At 22.3% G+C, this 23,745-nt stretch overlaps 8 protein-coding genes across 8 annotated transcripts; 6 read left to right on the top strand and 2 right to left on the bottom strand. All coding sequences in view use genetic code 6, as the record gives it.

Annotated features, from left to right (window-relative positions):
• Positions 1 to 668: 668 nt before the first annotated feature.
• TTHERM_00325630 (integral membrane protein DUF6 containing protein) lies at positions 669 to 1,709 on the top strand (the record flags this gene model as incomplete). The annotated part of the gene is made up of 1 exon (XM_001026425.1): positions 669 to 1,709. One exon carries the CDS (start codon positions 669 to 671, stop codon positions 1,707 to 1,709), a length of 1,041 nt encoding a protein of 346 aa, XP_001026425.1.
• A 1,246-nt stretch (positions 1,710 to 2,955) lies between these two features.
• Positions 2,956 to 4,222, bottom strand: TTHERM_000325631 (kinase domain protein, putative; the record flags this gene model as incomplete). The annotated part of the gene is made up of 10 exons (XM_012800677.1): positions 2,956 to 3,043; positions 3,101 to 3,181; positions 3,232 to 3,300; positions 3,368 to 3,457; positions 3,512 to 3,601; positions 3,658 to 3,747; positions 3,794 to 3,877; positions 3,933 to 3,973; positions 4,028 to 4,083; positions 4,177 to 4,222. 10 exons carry the CDS (start codon positions 4,220 to 4,222, stop codon positions 2,956 to 2,958), a joined length of 735 nt encoding a protein of 244 aa, XP_012656131.1.
• Positions 4,223 to 5,613: 1,391 nt separating this feature from the next.
• TTHERM_00325640 (tetratricopeptide repeat protein) lies at positions 5,614 to 6,351 on the top strand (the record flags this gene model as incomplete). The annotated part of the gene is made up of 1 exon (XM_001026426.1): positions 5,614 to 6,351. One exon carries the CDS (start codon positions 5,614 to 5,616, stop codon positions 6,349 to 6,351), a length of 738 nt encoding a protein of 245 aa, XP_001026426.1.
• A 1,746-nt stretch (positions 6,352 to 8,097) lies between these two features.
• On the top strand, positions 8,098 to 8,583 carry TTHERM_00325650 (ribosomal protein L7Ae containing protein; the record flags this gene model as incomplete). The annotated part of the gene is made up of 1 exon (XM_001026427.3): positions 8,098 to 8,583. One exon carries the CDS (start codon positions 8,098 to 8,100, stop codon positions 8,581 to 8,583), a length of 486 nt encoding a protein of 161 aa, XP_001026427.1.
• An 805-nt stretch (positions 8,584 to 9,388) lies between these two features.
• On the top strand, positions 9,389 to 10,012 carry TTHERM_000325651 (glutathione S-transferase, amine-terminal domain protein). The gene has a single exon (XM_012800678.1). It carries the CDS (start codon positions 9,459 to 9,461, stop codon positions 9,777 to 9,779), a length of 321 nt encoding a protein of 106 aa, XP_012656132.1. The 5' UTR covers positions 9,389 to 9,458; the 3' UTR covers positions 9,780 to 10,012.
• A 1,105-nt stretch (positions 10,013 to 11,117) lies between these two features.
• Positions 11,118 to 13,220, bottom strand: TTHERM_00325671 (hypothetical protein; the record flags this gene model as incomplete). The annotated part of the gene is made up of 1 exon (XM_001471003.2): positions 11,118 to 13,220. One exon carries the CDS (start codon positions 13,218 to 13,220, stop codon positions 11,118 to 11,120), a length of 2,103 nt encoding a protein of 700 aa, XP_001471053.2.
• A 2,376-nt stretch (positions 13,221 to 15,596) lies between these two features.
• TTHERM_00326680 (tetratricopeptide repeat protein) lies at positions 15,597 to 22,238 on the top strand (the record flags this gene model as incomplete). The annotated part of the gene is made up of 15 exons (XM_001026431.2): positions 15,597 to 15,728; positions 15,853 to 16,020; positions 16,082 to 16,252; positions 16,323 to 16,715; positions 16,886 to 17,323; positions 17,463 to 17,923; positions 17,991 to 18,387; positions 18,442 to 18,539; positions 19,030 to 19,127; positions 19,572 to 19,638; positions 19,695 to 20,527; positions 20,623 to 20,887; positions 20,966 to 21,285; positions 21,544 to 21,701; positions 21,765 to 22,238. 15 exons carry the CDS (start codon positions 15,597 to 15,599, stop codon positions 22,236 to 22,238), a joined length of 4,473 nt encoding a protein of 1,490 aa, XP_001026431.2.
• A 950-nt stretch (positions 22,239 to 23,188) lies between these two features.
• On the top strand, positions 23,189 to 23,608 carry TTHERM_000326682 (hypothetical protein; the record flags this gene model as incomplete). Its single annotated transcript, XM_012800679.1, has 1 exon — positions 23,189 to 23,608. One exon carries the CDS (start codon positions 23,189 to 23,191, stop codon positions 23,606 to 23,608), a length of 420 nt encoding a protein of 139 aa, XP_012656133.1.
• Positions 23,609 to 23,745: the final 137 nt, after the last annotated feature.

Here is a 23,745-nt window from a genome sequence, read left to right on the forward strand (position 1 = left end):
TTATTATGTGTCTAAAGTAGGATTTAATTTCTAAAAAATTTTATTTTTGCATGTAAAAATATTTGAGAAAAAATAAATAGATTTGATTTAATAAATTTGTCTCTTTTACAATAATTTGATACTTCATCTAAAGAAGATATGTATATATACTCAAAATTTTTGTTAAGGTTTTTTTTCAAATTAATTTTTTCCAAAAAGATATCAAATTTTTCTTTTTTTGAAAGAAAAAAGTAAATTTTATCATTATAAAGTGATACTACACTTAAATGATATTTTCCATCTAAAATTATCAAAAACTCATTTTTATTTAAAATAATTTTGTCTTTTAAGATTTTTACTCATTTTTTATTTGTTTTTTAAACTGTTTGTTTATCTATTTACAATTATATAAAATTCAAAATTAGCTTAATTTCTTGAATTCAAGAATTCTGAAGAAAAAAAAAATTTTCAAAAAATTTTAGAGAGTAAGTTGTAATCGAAAGAAAGCATCTTACCCACCAGAAATCATAGGTAAATTGGTAATGATACGTATTTTTGTATCAGTATGTAGTACTAATAATATTAAAGTGATTAGAGTTATATGTATAAATATTGCACCTAATATTTAAGTTTTCATTATAATTATTTAATTCATCTTAAAATAATAAAAATAAAATTTTCCTTAAATAATGTCTTGCCTAGGTGAAATGGCTGCAACTCTTGCAGCAATAAGCTATGCATCTTCATCTAATTTATATTCACTTTCTTCTCTTTAAAAATGCTCTCCTTTCTTACTTAATTGTATGAAAGGTTTGATTTCAGGTTCTGTTATGTTTTTGCTTCTTACTTTCTTTGCTGATTAAATATTTCCTTAAGATACCTTGAGAAATTACCTTCTATTGATACTATCTGGTATTTTCGGTATTGGTATAGGTGATTCTTTCTATTTTAAGGCTCTTAACCTCTTAGGTCCAAGATAAACTATCTTGCTTGAAACACTTGCCCCTCCATTTACTGGCTTGATATCTTACTTTTATTATGGATCCACTCTTAGTTTAATTGGGTGGATAGGAATATTCGTGACTGGCTATGGAGTTTACATGGTAGTAAACAAAGGAAATGACGATGAATCAAACAAATAGGATGTTCTTGTTGTTGAAACATACTAAAATGATATTGAATAGGCAACTCAACTCTCTAATTAATCAAATGAGGGTTCTGATTTTCACAATGTCTCTCCAATGCAAAAGCCATTACTGATAACTAAATCTGAAAAATCTATTAATTATTGCACTAAAGAATAATTTTGGGGCTTAATTAATGGATTAGCATTCACATTTTGCTAATCTTTAGGTATGGTATTTTCTCATAGTGCTGCGGGATCTGGTTAATTTACTTCTCTACAGAGCTCATTAGTAAGAATGATAGCAGGATTGCTTTCTGTCATTATTATAATGCTTTTTCAAAGAGAAAAGTTCTACTGGCCTTGTGAAAATAAATAAAAGTCCTATTTCTTTTTAAGTGGAATAGCAGTTGGACCTTTCTTCGGCATCTGGTGCTAGTAAACCTCTCTACTTTATACGAGACCTGAGATAGCCTAAACAATTATTGCTACTTCACCACTTTTTGGGTTAGTTATAAGCTGGCTCAGAGGCGAATAAATGAAAGCTAAATATATTATTGGTTCTATAGTATCAATAGTAGGAGTAAGTATGATCATTTGGTTCTGATTAATAAAAACCTAAAATATTACTAAAAAAAATGAACATTATTCTTTGAAAAAAATTATATTTATAAAAGAAAAATTTATTTATTTATTGTATTTTAATTATTAATTATTTTTGTATTTTATATTATATATTAGTTAGTTAAATTTTATTGATAATTATTGTAGAAATATTATTTTACTCAATTAAATTTTCTTTTGAATATGTTTATTTCTAGAGTATTCTTAAAAAGTTATTAATGAGTAGTACTAAGAATAATAATAAGTACTAATAGGAAAATTAAGAAACATTAAATTAATGATAAAAACAAAAACGAAAAATATTTATTTATATTAATCCTATAAGTATATTTTAATTACAGAACTAGCTTTACTTTTATTAGAGCAATAATAAATACACTGCCTAAATTTCTTTTTATATTTTTTTAATAAATTTTAAAAAACGTAAATTTACTATTTTAATTAGTCATGTAAAGTATCTAATTCGGCATCAAGATTATTTATTTATTTTTGTTGAATTTAGTTAAATCTTAGATATTTTATGAAAAACTTTCAAACCATTTAATATTTATACAATATGATTAATATTTTTCTATATTTTGAGTTACAATATTAAATTATAATTAAAGTTGCTTACTTTTTTTTTATACATTTAAAAATATTTAATTATTTATTTCTATTTCATATGTATTTGAGGTCTACAAGTAATAATTTTTTTTTAACAATATAAAGTTAGCCCATTAATTATTAGTTAAATTATATTTGTTCTTTTCTTGGAATGGATATTTTAATTGATAGAAATAAAATATTTAAAGTGAACTCAGAGATTAAATTAAAAGTAAAAGATACTAAGAAAAAATTATTATATTAATTTGCTAGTAATAATAAAAATAATAGCACTAATATTAATATAAGTAAAAAATTGAAGTAGTTGTTAAAAACAGTTAAAATTTAATAACTAAATGAAAGTAATAATAATACAACTAACTGGGTTTTGTAGGTTTTAAAATATTACTGGTTTCTGATTATAAAAGCTTCTAAAAATTTTTATCAAATTTTCATCAATAATTCCAAATTTTAATAATAAAAGTAATTATTTAGATATTAAAGTAAATATAATTAAACAATTAATTTTTGGTAAAAAAATAATTTCTTATAAAATTACTTTTTTTGATGATAAATCAACATATTCAATAATTATTTATTAATTGATAAATTATAGTACAGATAAACAAATATTTTGATTTTAATCAAGAGAGACGATATTTGACTAATCTTTTACATTTTCTTAGATTTCTGTTGAGTGTATTTATAATTCCTTATTCATAAATATACATCCTTTTCAATAAAACAAATTAATTGTGGTTTAAAGAGTATTTTTTATAAAAAATTTACATTTGTTATAGGTGAATAGAAATAAAATAAAGTATCTTTAAATTCCTTATCTTAGCAGTTAAATTTGAAACATTTAGTTTGCTTTTATATAATTTTGAATAGTAAATAAATTTTGAAATTGAATAATTTACTGCATATCCAAATCTAAAATTTAAATATTTTAAAGGTTATGAATTTTGTCTAAAAGGGGACTAATATCACTTTATTTATATAATATAAAAAGTTAAAATAAATAAAAAACTATTTAAATTAAAAAATTGATCATACTAATAGGCAATTTTTAACTTGAAAAGACCTTTCATCTCAATAATTCCTTCAGCTATCATACTAAATCCTTGTTTATGGTCACTATTCTACCTATAATTAATTACAAAATGTAAAGTTGAATATTTTAATACAACCAATTTCTACATTAAGTTTAGGCTTAAATCTAAAATGGTAGTGCATTTCTTCAATGAATTTCCTAAGCATAGCATAGACATCTCAGAAAGTTAGATTTGACTATATATAAATAAATTAAAATGTTTAAAATCATTTTTTGTTTGAATTAAAAATACCTTAAATTTAAATTAAGAACACTCAATTTTATACATTTAGATAACGATTGGCAAATCTATTCGAATCCTTTATGTTGAATATAGCCTTTACTAATAAATTTGTGATTAAATAAAACATAAAAATGTTAAAAAAAACCTCAAATCGATTTCAAGAATGATCAAATTTTTGCAAAGCGATAAATCATTAACTAATTTAGGTATTTCGAATTGGTAAAGAGAGCTATTTATCAAAAATAGTATTAAAATGAGACTTTAAAATTAAATATAAAACTTACTCAATAACAATAGTTTTAATAAAATTATGATTGCTCTAAATCTATTTTAAATCATCAATGAAGTAAATTTTATTCAATTAATAAAGAATTTTTACATCCTTGAGTTTGTAAATTTTGGAGTACTTCATCTAATGTTGAAATTCTCCATATTCTAAAATTAAAAATGAAAAATCCTTAATTGTATTTAAGTCATTTTTAATTTTAAATTAAAGTTATTTAAGTTGTTTTCTATCAAATTATTTACACAATAATTGTTCTCTTGATAAGTATTCTTTGTTTATGCATTCCATTTTTTTCAAACTTTATTTATATTGAGAAAGTTTAATTAACTTTTTTGTTTTTATATTAAAATATAATTTTTTTAGTCAACATTTAAAATTTAGTGTTAATAGATTTTAAAGATATTTATTTTATTTAAAATTTTAATTAAGAAAATTAATATTATTGCCTAATTAGCCATTTTTTTTATAAAACATCATTTATTATTTAAAAGCTTGAAATTTTTGTTATTAATATTTACATAATTAAAAATTTTGTTTAAAATTTGAAGCAGAAAGTAAAAAAACTTAATATTTTTAATGAATAAGTAATCTGATATTTAATTTACAATAAATTATGGCATTCAATTATAAATTGAGGTGAAAAATAATTAAATTACATTGTAGAGAAATAATCTGAATAAAATTTTGAAGTTTAAAGCTTAAAAATCTTATTTGTGAAATATCAAAATATAAAATACTAGTGTTTTTACTGAGTAAGTAATAAGAATAATCTTTTATATTGATCAGAAGAATTTTTTTACTTGATTAATTCTAATAAAAAATATTTTAACGAAATACTAAATTTTCCTGGTTGATTAATCTAAAGTGGCAATTAAATTAAGAAAACTAAATTTTTCTAATTAAAATAGAAAGTAAAAAATTTTATTCTTGGTCAGTAATAATTAAGTAGCCTAATTTGATTAATCCTGATAAAAAATATTTTAGTAACAAGGATATTTATAATTATTTATTTGCTAATTAGATAAATTATTTTGCTGTCTACTTAAGCTAATACCCAAAATTATTCACAAACATTTTGTTTAAGTGATGATTTTTTGATTTAAATAAAAACTCTAAATTATGAAAAAGGTAGAGTTTTTTTTTTACTGTTTATGTAAAATTTTACGTGGGAAAAAGTTTATTTTTATTCAAAAAGAATTTTCGAATTAATATTATTCTTTTTAAATTTTTCTGAAAAAGATAATTTTTTATAATTTATTTAGTTTAAGTGTGTTAATGAAGGAATGATAAAGGATTTTGTTAATACATATAAAATTTTTATTATAAATCTTAGTAGAGATTACTTGAATTTATTTAATGTGGGGATTGATTAGCGAGCTTTCCCGACCAAAAATTAAAGTTAAATTTGTTAGTTTTTGCTAATCAGAAATGATAATTAATTATTATAATTCCATATAAAAGGATTAAGTGGCTAAATAGATTTATTGAATTTAAAATAATAAATTAGATAGATTACTCTGAATATTAGCTGCAGTATTTATCCCATAAATAAGTTAATACAAATCATTATAAAAATTATAAATTAAAATACAATAGTTAACCAAAATTAATTATTAAATAGCTAAACAAAGGTTAATAAGCATAAATAAATATTAAACATTTATTCTTAGACAAATTAAATGGTTGACTCCCCAGCTGACAGAGAAAGAATAAAAAATATTAAGGGTATAGCTGTTAAGCATTTTGCTGCAAAATAGAATGCACAAGCTATTTTCATTCTAGAGAAGTTGCTAGCTTTCGCTCCTAAAGATGATGAAATTTATCAAATGATAGCTTAAAACTATTCTGATTAAGATATGAACGAAGAAGCCATTCATACCTTATAAGAAGCTATTAAAAAGATAGGACCTACTAAGCGTCTCAATTATAGTCTTTGTGTCTTGCTAAAAGATGACGATTACAACCAAGATTAGTTCAAAAAGTATCTTTAATAGCTACTTTAGTTAGATCCAAATGATATAGATACTCTCTTCTTGTAAGCGAGTGTGATGTAATAAGAAAATTAGCTTCTTTAAGCAATTGAAGTATACAAAAAAATTCATAGTTTGGACAAGAACTGTCATGTTTCTCTTAGAAACATAGCCATGAACTATAAGACTTTAGGTAAATATGCAGAAGCCCTTGAGTATGCTTAAAAATCTCTTAGTGTCTGCAAAGAAGACCACCTTGCAACAGTAATAAAGGCTAAGTGCATGATCGCACTAAACCAAGATGTTTAAGCTGCCCAAAAGCTACTAGATGACGCTGAAACATATGTTGCTAACAGTCCTTCAATAAAAAATAAAAACAATCTTAGAAATTCTTAAACAACTTTGATATCTGAGCTTAAATAATAAAAACTTTCATTTAGTGTGTGATTATGAAGCTTAGAACACAAATAATTAGAAAGATCTATCTTAATATTACTAAATTATCTAGTACCTTATATAGAACAAAATTATAGATTAAGAACTTACTTCAATTTAAATAATAATCCCATAATCAATCAAATTCAATTAATCAACCATAATACCATTAAAAAAAATTATTTTATGATTATACTTTAATGATTATAGATATTTATAGAGTAAATTGGATTACATAAAATAAAATGAAATAATACACATAAAAAATAAACAATAACTTTTATAAATTAAAAAGGTAATCTCTACCTGATCTAGCAATCAAAAGCCTAATGTAAATTCTAATTAAGTGGATAAATATATATTGTAATAAATTATATTCTTATATTAAGTTTATTAAAAAATAATGCTTGTCTATAAAATATATTATATAAATATTGTCTGAAATAAAGATTTATTTAATATTAATTTATAATTTAAAACAAAATAATTCTATATTTTACAAATTTTAGTGCTTTTATGAAAATTCATTTAATCTTTTTTGTTACACAGTGTTGTCATTGTTTTAAATTATTAATTCTTTTACATGTCAAAAAAAAAAATTATTAATAGATTACTCAATTAAATATAAGCGACAAATTAATTTTCTTTGAAAAAAATATCAAATCTAATTAAATTAATTTACTTATTCTCTCTCATAAAAACCAAATCAACATTCTTCTGATATTTTTTAAATAAAATAGATATTTTTGCTTTTTAAAATCTATTTAGTTTTAATAATTTTAGTTAATTTCAAAACAACTAATAAAAATTTTGATAATTATTAAAATAATTAAAAATATTTTTTTTTAAAAATAATATACTGTGCTGGTAACACATTAAACTGGACTTGGATAGAGTTGCTACATGGTACTTATATTTATAAATTATTATTAAAAGTACTAGGTAATCTGAGGTATAGCTGTAGGTACTACTCCAAAAACAAGAAATTAATTGAATTAGTTAAAAAAGTTTTGATTATTTATTTTTATCTTTAAAATATAAGTAAAACTAAGTATTTCATGTCAAATATTATACATCAAAACTACTATAAAATAATAATTATTTCCTAAGAAAAATCAGTAATAAAGAAATATTTAATTAAAAATTAATAACTCTAAAAGAAATTACTTAGTAAAAAAATAAATAGAAATACAAAAAATAATATTTTTCTATTAATTTTTATTTTATTTATCTTTCAATAATTTTTTTTTTAATATGTAAAAAAAAATTTTTTTAATTGACTTAAAAAAAGTTGTTACAAATTATTTTAATAAAAAAATATTTTTTTATTCATTTATTGTTTATTTTCAAAATGTAATTTATTGATTTTGTTGTTTATTATTATGATGATGCAAATTATTAAGTTTTAAATTAAAAAACAAATTAATTTTTATTAAATAATTTGTTGAGTAATTTTGAAATAAAATAATTATTTGAAAATAAAAATTTCAAAACATATTAAAAATATAAATTTTTAAAATGAAATTTTACTCAGTTGCTTTAAATGGCTTTTGCTGAATGAATGAATTAGCTTTTTGATTGCCAGAAAAATAGTATAAGCCAAAAGAATATAAAGTTAAAAACCAATTATTTTTGTTAGGTTGATTGAAAGACACATATAGTTTTAATATATAAAAATATATTAAAGAATATCTTATTAATTTCATAGAATTTAAATAAATTTTTATATCATAGTTAAAATAGAATTATAAAATATAAATGGACTCTCAAGAATAAGAAATTTAAAAAACTGCTACTAATGGTAATGCAGTTGAAGAAAAAACAAACGGTCAAGCTGAAGAAATTAAATAAATCAAAGAAACTGTAGAAGCTTAATAAATTAAACCATATCCTATTGCTGAGCCCAGATTAACTGTCAAGATTTTAGATTTAATTTAGTAAGCTATGCATTATAAGTAATTAAAGAAGGGAGTTAATGAAGTTTTAAAGTGCTTAAATAAGGGTGTTAGTGAATTAGTTATTTTAGCTGCTGACTGCGACCCTCTTGAAATAGTTATGAATTTACCAGGTGAATGTGAAGAAAAAAATGTCCCATATTGTTTTGTGAGTTCAAAATCTGCTCTAGGAAGAGCTTGCGGTATTAAAAGACCTATCGTATCAGCAACCATCATTCTTCATGAAGGTTCTTAATTAAATACATAAATTTTAGAAATGAAAGACACTTTTGAACAGCTTTTCATTTGAATTAGTTATTTAGTATTCTTATTTATTTTATATCCTTTGTATATTTCAGTTATCAAAATGAGTTTTTACTTTTCTTTTAAAAAATCAATAGTATTTATTAACTAAAAGTTTATTAAAAGTAGAATATACCATAAAAATATTTTAGTTAGATTCTAAAATCAATTTTAAAAAATGATTTAAAATTTAAGTAAATATTGATATTTAATTTAGTATTTTTATTAAAATAATATGAATAAATTGCTTCTAATTTATGATATTTTAGTCATTCAGCAAAATCATTAAATTTAATTACTTTTCATTTAGAAATATTATTTTTACTTAACAAAAATAGATGAATTTAATGATATATACATTTTAAAAAGAGCTAAATGCCTTAAAATAATATTTAAAAAATAATAAAAAGATTTTTGATAATAATTGGGATAGGCAGTGTGTGAGTTTTTATTATAAAAAAAAAAAATTATATGAAAAGTTATGAACTTCTTTTAAAAAATACTTTTTAAAAATAAATTGAATTTAATACCCTTTGGATTACTTTAAATAAAATATTGTTATTTAATTGTTAAAAATTACTAAAAATGAATAATAATTAATATATAATTTTTGATAATTTACATAGTTATTTAGTTAAAATATTCATTCATAAATTTATAATTTATTTAAACTAATATTTACATTAGATTTTTCATATAGAATAAGAATTATAAGTTAAATTATATGATAGTTTACATATGTATGAGTAAAAAAACTTCTTTTTGTTTTCTAAACTGATCTTACATCTACTCTTCTGCCAAAAAGAATAAATCTAGAATCTTCAATTTGTGTTTAAAAAAAATAAATAATGTTTTTATATAAGTAAAAATTAATAAAATTAAATGCAATTTAGAAAACTAGGATTTTAAGTATTAAGATATATGGGTGGCAAACAATCTTTTCCTAAATCAAAAAATATAGCAAAAGAAATAAAAGTATACGGAACAAACACTTGTCCTTATTGCGCAAGTGCTAAGAGTATGTTTGAAAATATGGGAGCAAAATATGAGTTCATAAATACAGATGACAATCCTCAAAAAAGAGATGAACTTTCTCAAAAATATGATTGGGATACTATTCCTATGATTTTTGTAGATGGAAAGTTTTATGGAGGATATACAGATACCAAGGAAAAGATCTTATCTGGCCAATTAAAGATATGAAAACATTAAAATTTTATAGCATGAAATATAAAACTTAAAGCTTTTTTTTTTGAGTCTATAAATTTATGTATTGTAAAATAAAATAGAACTTAATAAATTTGCAAAATATATAATAAGCTGCTTATTAAAATTTGATAGAAACTAATTATTATGTTTTTCTAAGAAAAGTTATCTCAATTCATCAAAAAATTTATATATAGTATTCTTGCAACGTAAGTAAATCATTCTGATTTATTTTAACTTTTATAATAAATATTTTATCAAAGGTTTTTAAAAAATTAATCAGTGATAGAAAAAATCTTTGGTAGCTGTATTAAAAAATGATTTATATAATGAAAAAGCTTATTTTATTTTTAAAGGTTTTTTATTTGAGAAGTGATCTTATGTTAACATAAATGTTTAAAAAATTAGCTACTTATTAATTAAAAATATCTTAATTTTATATAAAAAAAAGTAGTAAATAAATGTAATAAAAATCTTTTAACAAATAAAACTAAAAAAAGAATTAGTTAGATAAATAAAAATATTAGAATAATTATAGACACATTCTTATATATTATATACATTACAAAATTAGAACTAAATATATATAATAAGTTCCAAAAGCGATATTTTTTATAGTGAAAAAGAATAATTAATTATATATAAATTCTATTCATTTAATTAAAAGATGCTTGGATTATTAGTAGAGAATAAATTGGCTTAAATAAGATTCTTTCTTTAATTAATTACATTTTTAATCTAATTTAACTGAGCAAAGATATTTAACGAGTTTTTAAATTAAACAGACAGAGTCAAATTTTATTAGTTTATATTAATTTTGTATTTAAAAAGTTTTAGAATATATAATAGTTTTTATATGGCAAGAATATACTACTGAACAAGATGGTTGTTTATATTATTTATTATATTAATTTATTTATTTATGTATTCATAGTTGATAGATATATTAAAATTCACTGATTTTTATTAATTATTTGAAGTAAACTATAAGTATTGAATTGTTATAATATTAATTATTTTAATTTGTATGATAACTTAATAAAGGTTATTTATTTATTAATTAACTGTTAGTACTTTAATTATTAAAATTGTAATATAAGTTGTTATTTTATTTCTTTTATTTCAACATTAACTATTAGTCTATTTATTTTTGTTTTCAAAATAATATTTCATTTATTTAAATTATTTCTAGTTTAAATTAAAGTTATACAAGCACATTTCAGTTCAACTTTAAGTAAAACTTATTTATTACATCTCACTCATTTGTAGCAAAAATATCTTGAAATTCTTTTGGAATAAAATTTAAGAAATTTCATTGTGTTTATGGAATTTCTTTCAATTCTAGTTTACATTAGATTATTTGCTTTAATTATTTTGAGGTATTTTATCGTGTTCTCTAATAGGTTTAAATACTTCTAGAGATTTAGGACACATAATACCATATAAAAAGGAAGGAATACACTTTAAATGAATTTCTTTTTTGTCTAGCTTACGAGAATTGATTACGTATTGATAAGCCCACTCATTAAAGAACTCCCAACTTATTTTTCTGAAATATTTCTTAGTCTTTAATTCTGTATTATCAGATTCAAGTATTTCGTCTTCTTTTTCTGTAATAAAGTAATATTCTTAAGTTTTATCTTCATCGTTCTTATTGTGATGATCATTTTTTTATTTTTTACTGTTGGTGCTTTAAGATGCATGGGATGCTGTATTTGGCTCAGTCTTTAGAGTCCATAGAAGTTATAACTTTTCTTTCTTTTAGATTGGTAGGGTCTACTTAGTATCTTTGTCATTCAAACCTCCTGTGAGCTAATCCAAAAGATATCTGTATTCGTCTTAGGTTAGCTCTTTGCAAGTTTATTGTTTGCAACGAACAAAACGTAGCAATTCTTTTCCAAAGTTTTTATAAACATTTTTGTGTTAAGATTGACGACTGCTTGATTTTTTTTCTTGGCCTTCAGTATTTTATTATTTTTCTTTGTTTTTCAATGGCTTTACTTCAGAAGAGAGGGCTTCCGATACTGCCTATTCATGGAAGTCTTCTTCTTTAATTTAAACATTTTTAATTTTAGACTTTTCTATTTTTTCCTCCTCTTGCTTTATCTAGAACTTTACAGCTGATTTAGCATTCTCCTCGCAATTCAATCCTTAGGTTTCATCAGAAAAGTTATGATCTCCACTTTATTTAAGTGTATGATCATCTTTTCTTTTCTTATTAGGTATTTTTTCTTCACCAGATAAATTTTACTTTTTTGAAATTCTTGCAGATTTTTTTACCTTTGAAGCCGACACATTATTTTATTCCTCTTCTAATTCTTCTTTTTTTATTTCCTCTACTTTATTTTGATTAAAGAGAATTTTCTCTATATTAGTTTTGTTGTTTGCAGAGCTTTCTTTTTATGGTACTTTTTGATCAATTTATTTAGAAAGAAATTCATACATATTCGACTATTTCACTTAATCATTGTTCAAATTTTACATGCCAAATATTTCGTTTTAATTTAAAATATTTTCTTATTAATTAGAGTCTGAGGACTGCTTGTTAACAACTGCAGGAGAGTTGATGTTTTAAGCTTAAATTATGATAGTGGTACCTCTTTTAGTAGAGTGGGTGCGAGAAGAAGAGGAAGATGAGCTAATTTTGGTAAATGGCTCTTTATTCTATGCCATATCATTACTCAAAATACTTTGATTTGGGTTGAACCCATTATTTATAAAACTTGAGATAGGATATTCATTACTCAAAAGAGGTTTATTAAAGCCTTGTAAATTGCAGTTAAAATTGCTATTGCTAGAGCTAATACCTCTGCTTAATCCATTTTGGATACTCTTGTTGCTGTTGTTACTGTTATCATTGCTATTTAACAAGCTATTGTTGATGTTACTTTGATTCATGCTTAGTAGAGCACTATTGTTATTATTTGATGAGCTATTATTGTGATTGTTGTTTGAATTAATTGAACTGACGTCTTTTATTTCAAAACTTAAACCCTATAAAGGTGACTATTTATTAGTCTTAACCTGAGGAAAGCTGGAAACAGAAGGAAAAGAGCTTCCTAAATATTATGGATTCACCAACAAAGATACATTATTTGCATTATTACCAAAACAACTTAAGAGATCTTATTAGCTAGAAGGAACTTAGCTAAGATTATTATTATTATTACTAAACTAAAAATTTTCAATCGAAGATTTAAATAAGTTAGCAAGGGGATTGCTTGGATCATCAAACATACTCTTAAACAAAAGATAGCTTTAATCTGGATATATGTTATTACTAATCATATTGCTTGACATTTTTTCTAGTCCTCCTGTATAAGGAACTGGCTAATTTTTATTCAAACCAGTTAAATTAAAATTATCTGAAGATACCCTATAAATTGCATCATGCTTGCTATTTTCTTAAACTAAATCGTTATTTGACTCCCTTTCCATTATTTATTACTCTGTCTGCTAAGCTTTCAGAAAATTTAATTCAGTGAACTAATTTTGCTTGTTATAAAATTTGACTTGAAGCCAAAAAGATCTTTTAAAAACTAAAAATTTTGTGTTATTTCTCTCTGTTTTCTTTGGAGGTATTTAGGAATGAGTGGATAGAGAAATTTATCTTGTATTTACAATAATAAAAGAAACCTATTTGAATGTCTTTATTTGCTTTGATTTCTATATATTTGATGTGTACAATTTAATTTTTGTATTTTGTTATTTTTTAATTGATTAATTAATTCTTTTGCAATCAAAATTCAATTTACAAACAAATAATTCTTTCTTTAAAAATTTTCTTTGCACTAAACAAATTAATTATTTTTTTTTATGTCATTCATTTCTTTTACTAAAAAAATTATTACCTTTTTAAAGCCCCCTCCAAAAAGCTTATACAACACAAAAGTATTTTTTCATTCATTCATTAATAAGTATCGTCTCTTATTTTATTCTAAATTTTCTATTCCTATTTTTCTTTATAATTAAGTTAAGTGTCTACTTATTTTCCCCTGTTAAAATTTAATTTTTACCTAAAAAAAACTATATTTTTGTTACAACAGTATTTCTTTCTGCTGGAATGGATTTGTTAATAAATCAATTCCTAATCTATTTTAAAATAAAAATCAACTTCCGCTTCACTCATAACTAAAACTTTTATTATTTTTTTTATTTTTAACTTTTTAATTTAGTGCTAAAATATTTTTAATTACATTTAATTGCTATACCCTTTTGATCACTCAAATTTTTATTTGAAAATTTATTTAATTATATAGATAGATAATTTTTTAAAAGTTTCAAATAATTAGTATGAATTGTAATACATTTGCATCTAAATAAAATAATTAAGTAATAATAACTAACTCGAGAATTAACACAAATATTTAAGTTTAAGTTTAGAAAATAATGGTTTATGATTTGATTATGGAGAGCCTTCATAAAAAAATAGATAGTTAGAAAAAAAGATATTTCCTCAAATTTACTTGTTAGAAAATAATGATCTGATCTTTCATCTATTTGAAAAACATTTCATTTAATTTTAAATAATTTTGATAATTCTAACTTTAATTTTTGACATATTCTAAAATAAAAAATCATTCTAATTTTAAAATTCTTATTGTTTTAAATTTATTAGAAATAATTATTATTTTTGTAATTAATAATTAATTTATGGCTTTAAGTTAATTACTTTAATATTAATTAATTTAAAATTATTCAAAATTATAAAATTTATGTAAAGATAATATCTTAATTGTGAGTTTTATTAAGAAATTTCTTTATTTTTAAATAAAGATTAGCAAAATATTACAATATATAAATTTTAAAGTAAAATTTAAAAAAATTACTTAGAAAAATTATTATTTTTTTAAGAAGAAAATAAATTTATTTGATATAATTATTGATTTATTTTTCTTTATATTATCAAAAAAAAATCAGCTGTTATTAATTATTTTCAAATTACTTTTAATTTTGTTTGAAAGTATTAATTCTTTAAGAATTTTTTGAAAGTTATAAGAAAATAATTATTTGAATACTTGTTAATAAAAATTCAAATAATATTTATTCATAAGAAATAGATCAAAAAGTTAATGATTGAAATTTAATTTAAAAAATTTTAATCTAACTCAAATAAATGCTGCGTTTTAAAGTATAGAAAATTTTTAATTACAATTCAATTAAATAAGCTAAAACTATTAAATAATTTTATCAAACTTCTTTTATCTATTGGCTAATAATTAAACAGATTTATTTATTTAAATTACAAATAACTTAAAAAATAAATAATAATCAGAGAAATTATTTAAATATTTTATTTTAAACATTATTTAATATTAATTTTAGTTATTCCAATTTGTAAAATATGTTGATAGATAAATTATATTCTAATTGAGATGATTAAATTTTCGTTTTTACTAGCCTAACAATAATACTTCTTCTACAATATTTAGAAGATGGAAAGAGGTTGAAAATATTGAAATTTCAGCATAATATTCTTATTTTGAAGGTGTTTGATTATTTTATGTATCTAGTTTTAAAATACTAATGGATTAATTGTTTATTATTATATTTTGTAGCTATTCTATTTTAGAATTATATTAAAAAAGTGAAAAAATCTAATATGATGATTATTTATCATTCTAAAACAAATTTTGAGTGATAAGGAAGTATTGTATCTTTAAGCTGATTGGTTATTTACTGGAGTTCTTTTTGTTTTATATTTTAAGGAGAAAATCAACTTTGATTTTTAATATTAATTATTTAAGATATAATAATATATTATCAATAATTTTCAAAAACAAATAAATAAATAAAAGGTTACATCGGTATAAAATGTCATACCAAATTTAATAATAGATTAAAAATAATGCTACTGACATAAGGAAGTATGTAGAAGACCTCTATGATTGGGAGCAGAAAATGGAACAGTAAGAAAAGAGCAAGAAAAACACATAATCAAAAGAAGTATTTTACTTTTTTTAGCAATAATTATTGAAACTCATAGAAATAAATTAAGCTGAAAACTTATTTTACGCTTTAAATTGAATGTAACGGATTATTGTAATTTTATCATTCATTTATAAACTAGACTAGTGCTCCTATTAGAGGCAAAGCAGATATCTAAGTTAGTGGATCAGAGGATAAGAAAGAATAAAATTCATAGCAAGAAAATTAGACCAAAGAAAAGAATTAATAATTGATTAGAGATTAAAATTCTATTAAAGATTATTATAAGGCATGGGATAAGTTTGATGTCGTAAGCAATTCTAATTAAAAACCTCCTTTTTAAAATATTAAAAAAAATTGTTTATCAACAGGATTAAGAAATAGAAAGTCTTGAACAAAAGCAAAAGAATGAAGAATAATCTAAATTTGTAAATCCCTATGAATCAATGCAATCAAGTAAACCTAGAGCAGCACCTAAAACTTAAATTAAAATAAATAGTCAACGCTCTACAATAGTCGATATCAACTCTTTGAAAGATAAGGTATCCTTTGAATAGATTTAATTTTTAAGAAAAGCAATTATCATTTAGTATCTTTTCATAAAAATAATAGGCAAATCTTTCTTATTAGAGCTTAGATTATAAAACAGCAAATGAGTTATACACTTAATGCATAAATCAGCTAAAAGACTAATAAGCTCTTACTAGCGATGAAAAGCTACTTTTTGCTAATATTTATTCAAACAGAGCTATGACTAATATTAAGCTCCAAGAATATGCGCAGGCCGAAATAGACAGCACAAGTGCAATTACAATAGATTCAAATCACGTAAAGTCATATCTGAGAAGAGGTACTGCAAGAAAGAAATTAAAAAAGATTAAAGAAGCTCATGAAGATTTTAAGAAAGCCTTATAAATATAACCAGATAATAAAGAAGCTCAAAAAGAAATAGCTTTAATAGAGACAGCATTAAATGAAAGAAAGCAAAAAGCACTGCAAGGATTAGTAAAAACTTTCTAAAATTATTTTTGATGAATAATAAGTAAAACTGATAATCACAAAAAGATAACTTGAAATATTTAAATATAATTTTATAAAAAATTTTTAAAATTTCAATTAGAAATATTATTAAAATTGCAATTGTTTATTTATTTATTAATTAATTTACAAAAAAGATTTTAGATGGAAAAGGAGATGAAGATCTATATGAAAAACTAGAAATATAAGATATTAGTGATAGTGATATAAGTGAAAGCGATGATGATAATGAAAATGATGATAAAAAAAAGGAAGATGATGATGATGATGATGAAGAAGATGTGCCTATAGTTCAAAATAGATTCACTCGTTTAAGTATTATTGATAAGTCTGCCCCTCATGAAAATTAAGATGATAAAAAGACTTAAGATGACAGAAAACGCTCTATACTCTTCAAAGAATAACCAATAGAGCTTGATAATGAGAGGTAGCATTCATATCATTTAGATGAAGTTCCTGATCACTCTATACTCAAGAACTCTCATGACTTAGGTCACTTGGTCAAAAATATTGATTCTAAACTCATTAAGCATGAAGAAGAGCCATAAGGTTAATCTGAGGAATAAAACAATACTGTAATATCTTTAAATAGGTTTTATCAAAAAAAATTAAAATAATATATTTTTAACTGTTTTTTATTTAAAATATATATTTTTTAATAAATAAAAATTGATTTAATGATAAAGATATTAAAGTATGTAATTTAAAAAAAAGGTAAAGTTTAAAGGAGCTGAAATTCCTACTTAAACATTCACTCCAAGACATAACTTAAAACCTAGAAATTCGATTCTAAAGAATAGCCCTTTAGTTGCTGAGAATTTTCATGCTTAAATAAAAGATATAGACGGAAGAATTATAAAACATCATTCAAAGTTCAAAAACGAAGATGATAGAGATCCTTAGGAAGAAAGCTAGCATGAAGTTCATTTTAAGAAGAATATAGCTTAAGATGCTTAAAAGGGTGCACATCATCATTTTGTAGATCATGCTCATTCACCTAAAAAACACATATTAAAACATAATTTAGAGGATGAAAACGAAGTTGAATAGCTTCATAACAAATACTTTTAAGAAAAACCTCATGAAAAAGTAGATGAAGATGAAGTTTCTTTTGCTTTTACTCACTTGAAAAATATAGATGGTAAACCTTCAGAGCATAATAAAAGATCACCTAGGTATAATTATTTACTGTTTTACAAGTAAATAAATAATTAATTAATTTTCTTCCCCTAAATTTTTTAGACATAAACCTCAATTCAAAGAAGTTAAAGATGAAATAAAACACAGTCATAATACTCATGAAGACGAAGATGATGATGATAAGAAAGTACATTTTGGTTAGGTTTAGAGTTTAGGAAAAACTGTAGATGTTCCTCACAAAGAAGCTAAGCCTAGACATAGCATTTTGAAGTCATAAGGAAATTAAAACAACTCTATTGAGGTTTAACAAATATTAAAATTGTAAGAAGAGTAATAGAAAGAAGACAATAAAATAGATAATGCAATAGAAATAGGTAAATAAAAAATTAAGGAAGTCATTATTGAGCAATCCACAAAACAAGAAATTAACTCGACTAAATTTATGAACGAATGGAATCATATAAAAAGCGATAAGCATACATCTTTCAAATATCTAATGGTAAATAAATAAATAGTGAATTAAAAATATTAAAATATTTTTATATTATAATAGCAAGTTGATTCTTCATAGCTTGTAAATGCATTCAAAGAAGGACTAGAATTGCATACTTTAAAAGAAATATTTGAAACACTCAACTCTTAATATTCTTTGTAAATATTTTATTTTTTTTAATTTTACTAGGAAAAACACAATAATAAATAATTAAATATTTTAATCAGTTTTACATTCAATAATTTTCAATCTTAGAGCTAAATGAAATGCATACTGAATATGAAAAATTTTGTATAAATTTTTGGGAAGAATATTAATTAATTAATAAAAAATACTCATTTCTGTAAAAATAAGATTAACCATAAAGATTATCTTTGGGAAAACCAATAATTTTTTATTACATAAAAAAAAAAACATTAAATTCAAATATTTTGATGCCTTAAAATATAAGCAGAGATATTTCAAATAATTTACTTTTTAATTAATCGGTATCATAATATTAACCACAGAATTAAATTATCAATTAGTTTTACTGTAGCCACAAAAACTGTAACTTTTATCTGATAAAGAAATGTTTAAATGAAATTAACCATAAATATTTTGTTAATTTTTAAAATAAATAATTTACCATTCAAAAATAATTAAAAGGAATGACAATAAGACTATAAAAGATTACATAACTCAAATACCGAACTTAAAAAGATTTAAATTATCAATAGGATTATTTACAGCCAACGATAAGAAAGGTAAAATATATATTAAAAAAGTAAAAATCATCATCATTGTTAATTAATTATTAAATATATAAACTGGAAAATAGATATCAAGGAAATAATCTAAAAATTATCCAACGATGGATTATTAAATCAAGAAGACTTGCATAATACTAATGAATTGTACAAAATTAAATGAAAGCTTCTCATACTTTTTATTGAATATAATTAAAATATAAATAATATCCTATTTAATCAGAAGTTATTCAATGCGTTAATAGAGTAAAGTCTAGATTGTTACTGGATTTATTTAATAATTCAAATTTTTATTTGTAAATTTGTAATCAAATATTTATGTAATTATAAGGTTAAATCATTTATTATTAAAAAGTATCATAAGATATTTTAAATAATTCTAAATTAATTAAATAGTTTTTAGTCAACTAAATTTTTAAAAAACCTATTTTTTGTAAAAAGTACTTTTAGCTAAATTATATATGAGTCTTTATAGCAAGGTCAACCCTAGGAAAGATAAAATCGGCTTGTATGTTCATTTGCGAAAAATTAATATTTACTTTATCATATTAAATTTTATCAAAGAATAAACTCAGTTTAGAAGCTTTAATATCAAATGTTTTAGGATTACAATAACCCTGAAGATTAGCAAAAAAGGTAAATATTTACAGAAAACTCAGAAAATATGTCTAAATGTTCTAATTGCTAGCAATTAATGTCTGTAATTAAGAGACTTACCTTAGAGAATTAGAATTTAACTTATCAGATTGGGTTTAAGGATATAGCACTGAAAAAAAGAGAAGAGATGATTACTACTCTATCAAAGGATATTAAAATCTCTAAAGAGCATATAAGATAGTTAGAAATGAGAGAAATAGTGAGGGCAAGTACAGAGTATAGTGAAGGAATGAAAACGCCAAACAAAAGTATAGTAACTGAAAGGAATAGCAGCACAAATTCTAGATAGCATTCACTTCCAAAATTAAAATAGCTTTAACTATAAAAGCATAATGCACTCTAGAGTTAATTAAAGGAATTTACAATTAATTAGAGTAGTTAGCTAGTGATCCCTAAAGATAACTTCATCAAAAAGCAAATTACTTTCTAAGAAAAACAAGCGCCAATACTTATAAGCAAAGAAAGCTTTTAAATTCACCATGATGAGGGTATATTATCTCATAAAAATAGTGAAGATGATTTGCTTAAAAAGAAAAAATCTAATACTTTAATTATTAGAGTAAATACAACTTACAATGAGAATGAATTATATAGACCCAGTAGTTAAAATGAATTACCAATATCCTAACAATAGTCCTTAATACTCGAAAATAAACCTTCTTTAAGTAAAAATAACTCTGTGTCATAGATATAATATCCCTATAATAGATAGTCAAGTTCTTACAAATAAAACTTAAAAAGTAAGAAATCAAATTCATTTGATTTACATTTATATTACTTAAATTAAAAGCTTCTAAATATATGTAATAAATTATTAAAATATCATAACAAATAGGCAGAAAACTAGATTTCTTTTAGAATAATTAAATATACAAATCACTCGAGTAGCTGAAGGCTTCTAAAATTAGCTAATAAAGAAAGTTACTTGAAGATTAAGTTAAATCAGTGGACGATTTTGCAGAAAATATTGTACGTGAGCCATATCAAACAAGATAAAAGATTGCAGAAGACATAAGACACTTGTTAAGAGACTACATAAAAGTGCTTGATTAATCTATAGTTCTTAAAAAATTAACAATATCCAATTAAAAGATATACAGGTAAAATTATTAAAATTTAATCAAAAATTTTGTTAATTAAATTAATTAAAAATATCTTAACAAAATTTACATTATTAGATGTTACCGTGCACAAGAAGTTATAAATACAATAATGGAGGAAATAATGAATAACATAGAGTGTGATCATGCTGTCTTTTACATCAAAGATTAATACAACTAATAATTATGGACTGCAGATAAAAACAATGATAATTAAATGGTAAAAGTAGATCCCAAAAAAGGTATACTAATGCACACTCTAAACAGCGAAAATATTTTGAGAGTTGAAGATATCGAAACTGATCCCAGATTTGTCAAAGAATATGATGGGATTTTCCATAAAAATATAAAAAATATGTTATGTATTCCAATTAAAGATAAACAAAATATAGTGAGAGGTAAAATAAATTTGTTTTTTTAATTTAAATTAAAATAAAATCTTAATGTTGAATTTTAATAATTTTATTATTTTTTTACAGTCTACTTTATTTATTTTTGTTTTAAAAATAAATTATTATTTGGCATTTATCAAAAGTAATTTTTAAGTTTCAAATCTAAAAATAATTTTTTATGGAAACTTATTTTTAAAAAATGGAGAGATAATAATTTGTTTAGTGATTTTTCATATATCATGATAATATATATATAAATAAAAGGTATAATACAGATAATAAATTACAAAAAAAATGATACTTAAGTTACAACAGACGAAATAATTAGACTATTAATAGATAACATAGGATAGTAGATCATATCTGTATTAGAATTTGAGCAGTCTGTCAATAATAATAATAGGATCATGAAATTAATGAAAGTACTTTTTTATTGTTTAGTTTTAATCAAATCAATGAATATATATATTATTATAAATATAAAGACAACTCTAGAGCTTAATTATATTGACGATGTAAGATTATTAATCAAAAAAGCTCAAGAATTACTAACTGAGGTCTTTTTAACTCCTTAAGCAGTTGTCTATTTAATTAAAGATTCTAAAATTTGCATAAATAATTTAGAAAAATACCCTCTTAATTCAGGAGTAATTGGAGAAGCACTAATTTAGATGAAACTAGTAGAGACTCTTGATCCCTTGAGTCACCCAAATGCCAATTTCAACGTTGATATCGAGACAGTATTACCTGTTGTTAGCGTGCCTGTAATATCTTAAGAAAATGAGCTTATCGGAGTCTTCTAAATTGTATAAGACGCTTATATTAGATCAAATTATATTCCAAGAGAGCAAATATTCTACTTGGAAAGCCTACAGTACTTTGCTGATTTACTAGCTTTTAACATTAAGAGATGCTTTAAATATAATTAAAATATTCAATTAGATTAATAGTAAATTTGAAATATAAAAGCATAATTTATATTTTTAATAATTTGAATTTGACTGTAAAAAATATTTTACTTGCTTCCAGATACATTAAAAAATGATAAAAATTCTCATAGATTGTTCATAAAATATTTATGAAAGAGTTGATATAAAATATGATATTGTATTTCATTTTTACCAATAAAAATTAATAATAAAATTTTTAGATTAAAGAATCACTTCTAAATTATTTTTCTTATTATAATTGAGAGAAAAATTGGAAAATAATTCATTTTTCAGTATTTATTTCTTAATCGAAATAAGAAAAAATAGCTCTAATTAATTAATAAATAATTAGATCTTCATCTATCTGTTCATCTATGTGAATTTCAAATTATTTGATAACTCATTCTTACTTATCTCTTAAATATTATTCTTCTTTATTCTTCATTATTAACTTTCATGAAAACGATTTAATTTAATAATTTCTTTTTTAATGAAGAAAACAATATTTTTGTTTAGGTTTTTCTGAAAAACCTACCTACTTTTTTATTGAAAAATGTATGTAAATCTACTTCAAAAGTAAGAAAGAACAAATACTAATTAGTCTTCATAATAAATATGTTACAAGTTAATTAAATTAATATTATCTATATATTATAATGAATGAATGATTGATTGAGTTAATATTATTTGCAGACTTAATCATTAAATTAAGTTTTATGTTAGTAAATTAGTGCAAATTGATTAATAATTAATATCAAAGCTGCTTGTTTTCTTCAATATCAAGCTAATCTTCATCTAAGCTTCTATCCAAATAGTGCTTATGAAAATTTAATCTAGGATTAGAAACTCCATAAGCAGGAGGTTAGTATCCTTAGTAGCTAGTTCTGTTGCTATTTAAATCCAAAGTATTTGATTTCTCACTGTGAATATTTTTCTTTGAATCTGAGAATGTGATATAGCTAGGTTACCAGCTGTGGTCAATGTCACTCTATGAGTCTTCTGCTTGGGAGGAAGAAGCTTCTGTTCTAGCATATGAACTGCTCCAAAAAGATGGTCTACGAATTTTAGAGCTCTTTTTAGCTTCCTATTTAACTTATTCTGTAGTCTACTTTTTGGTTGAAGCTGCAACCTAAGAATTGCGAGGCTTAGATATTACAGTTATTGAATCAGGAAGTTTACTGATTGTGACTGTACGGGAGGGAATCATACCGTTAGGTAATTTTTTAGGAGCAGAAGAGAAAAAGGAAATTTTATTAGATTCTTAGTCTTCGATATCTGAAACAGTTCTACTGCGAATGCTTCTGATTCTTTCAGAAAGAACTTAAGGGTATCTGGTCTTTAAGAACGATGAAGCTGAAATACCACTGAGAGAAATGAAAGCAATAATAATGAGGGCTTGAGCGCACTTGATCATAAAGAATAGAGATTCACTAAAATTGCAGACTAGATTGTGGTGGTACTAGAATTGATTTGGCTCTTCTGAACAAGTAAGTAGAACTTATCTTTTCTTTTTTTCGAAATCAAATCCATACTTGCT

This window comes from Tetrahymena thermophila (genome assembly GCF_000189635.1).
Source record: "Tetrahymena thermophila SB210 genomic scaffold scf_8254010, whole genome shotgun sequence".
Taxonomy (NCBI): domain Eukaryota; phylum Ciliophora; class Oligohymenophorea; order Hymenostomatida; family Tetrahymenidae; genus Tetrahymena; species Tetrahymena thermophila.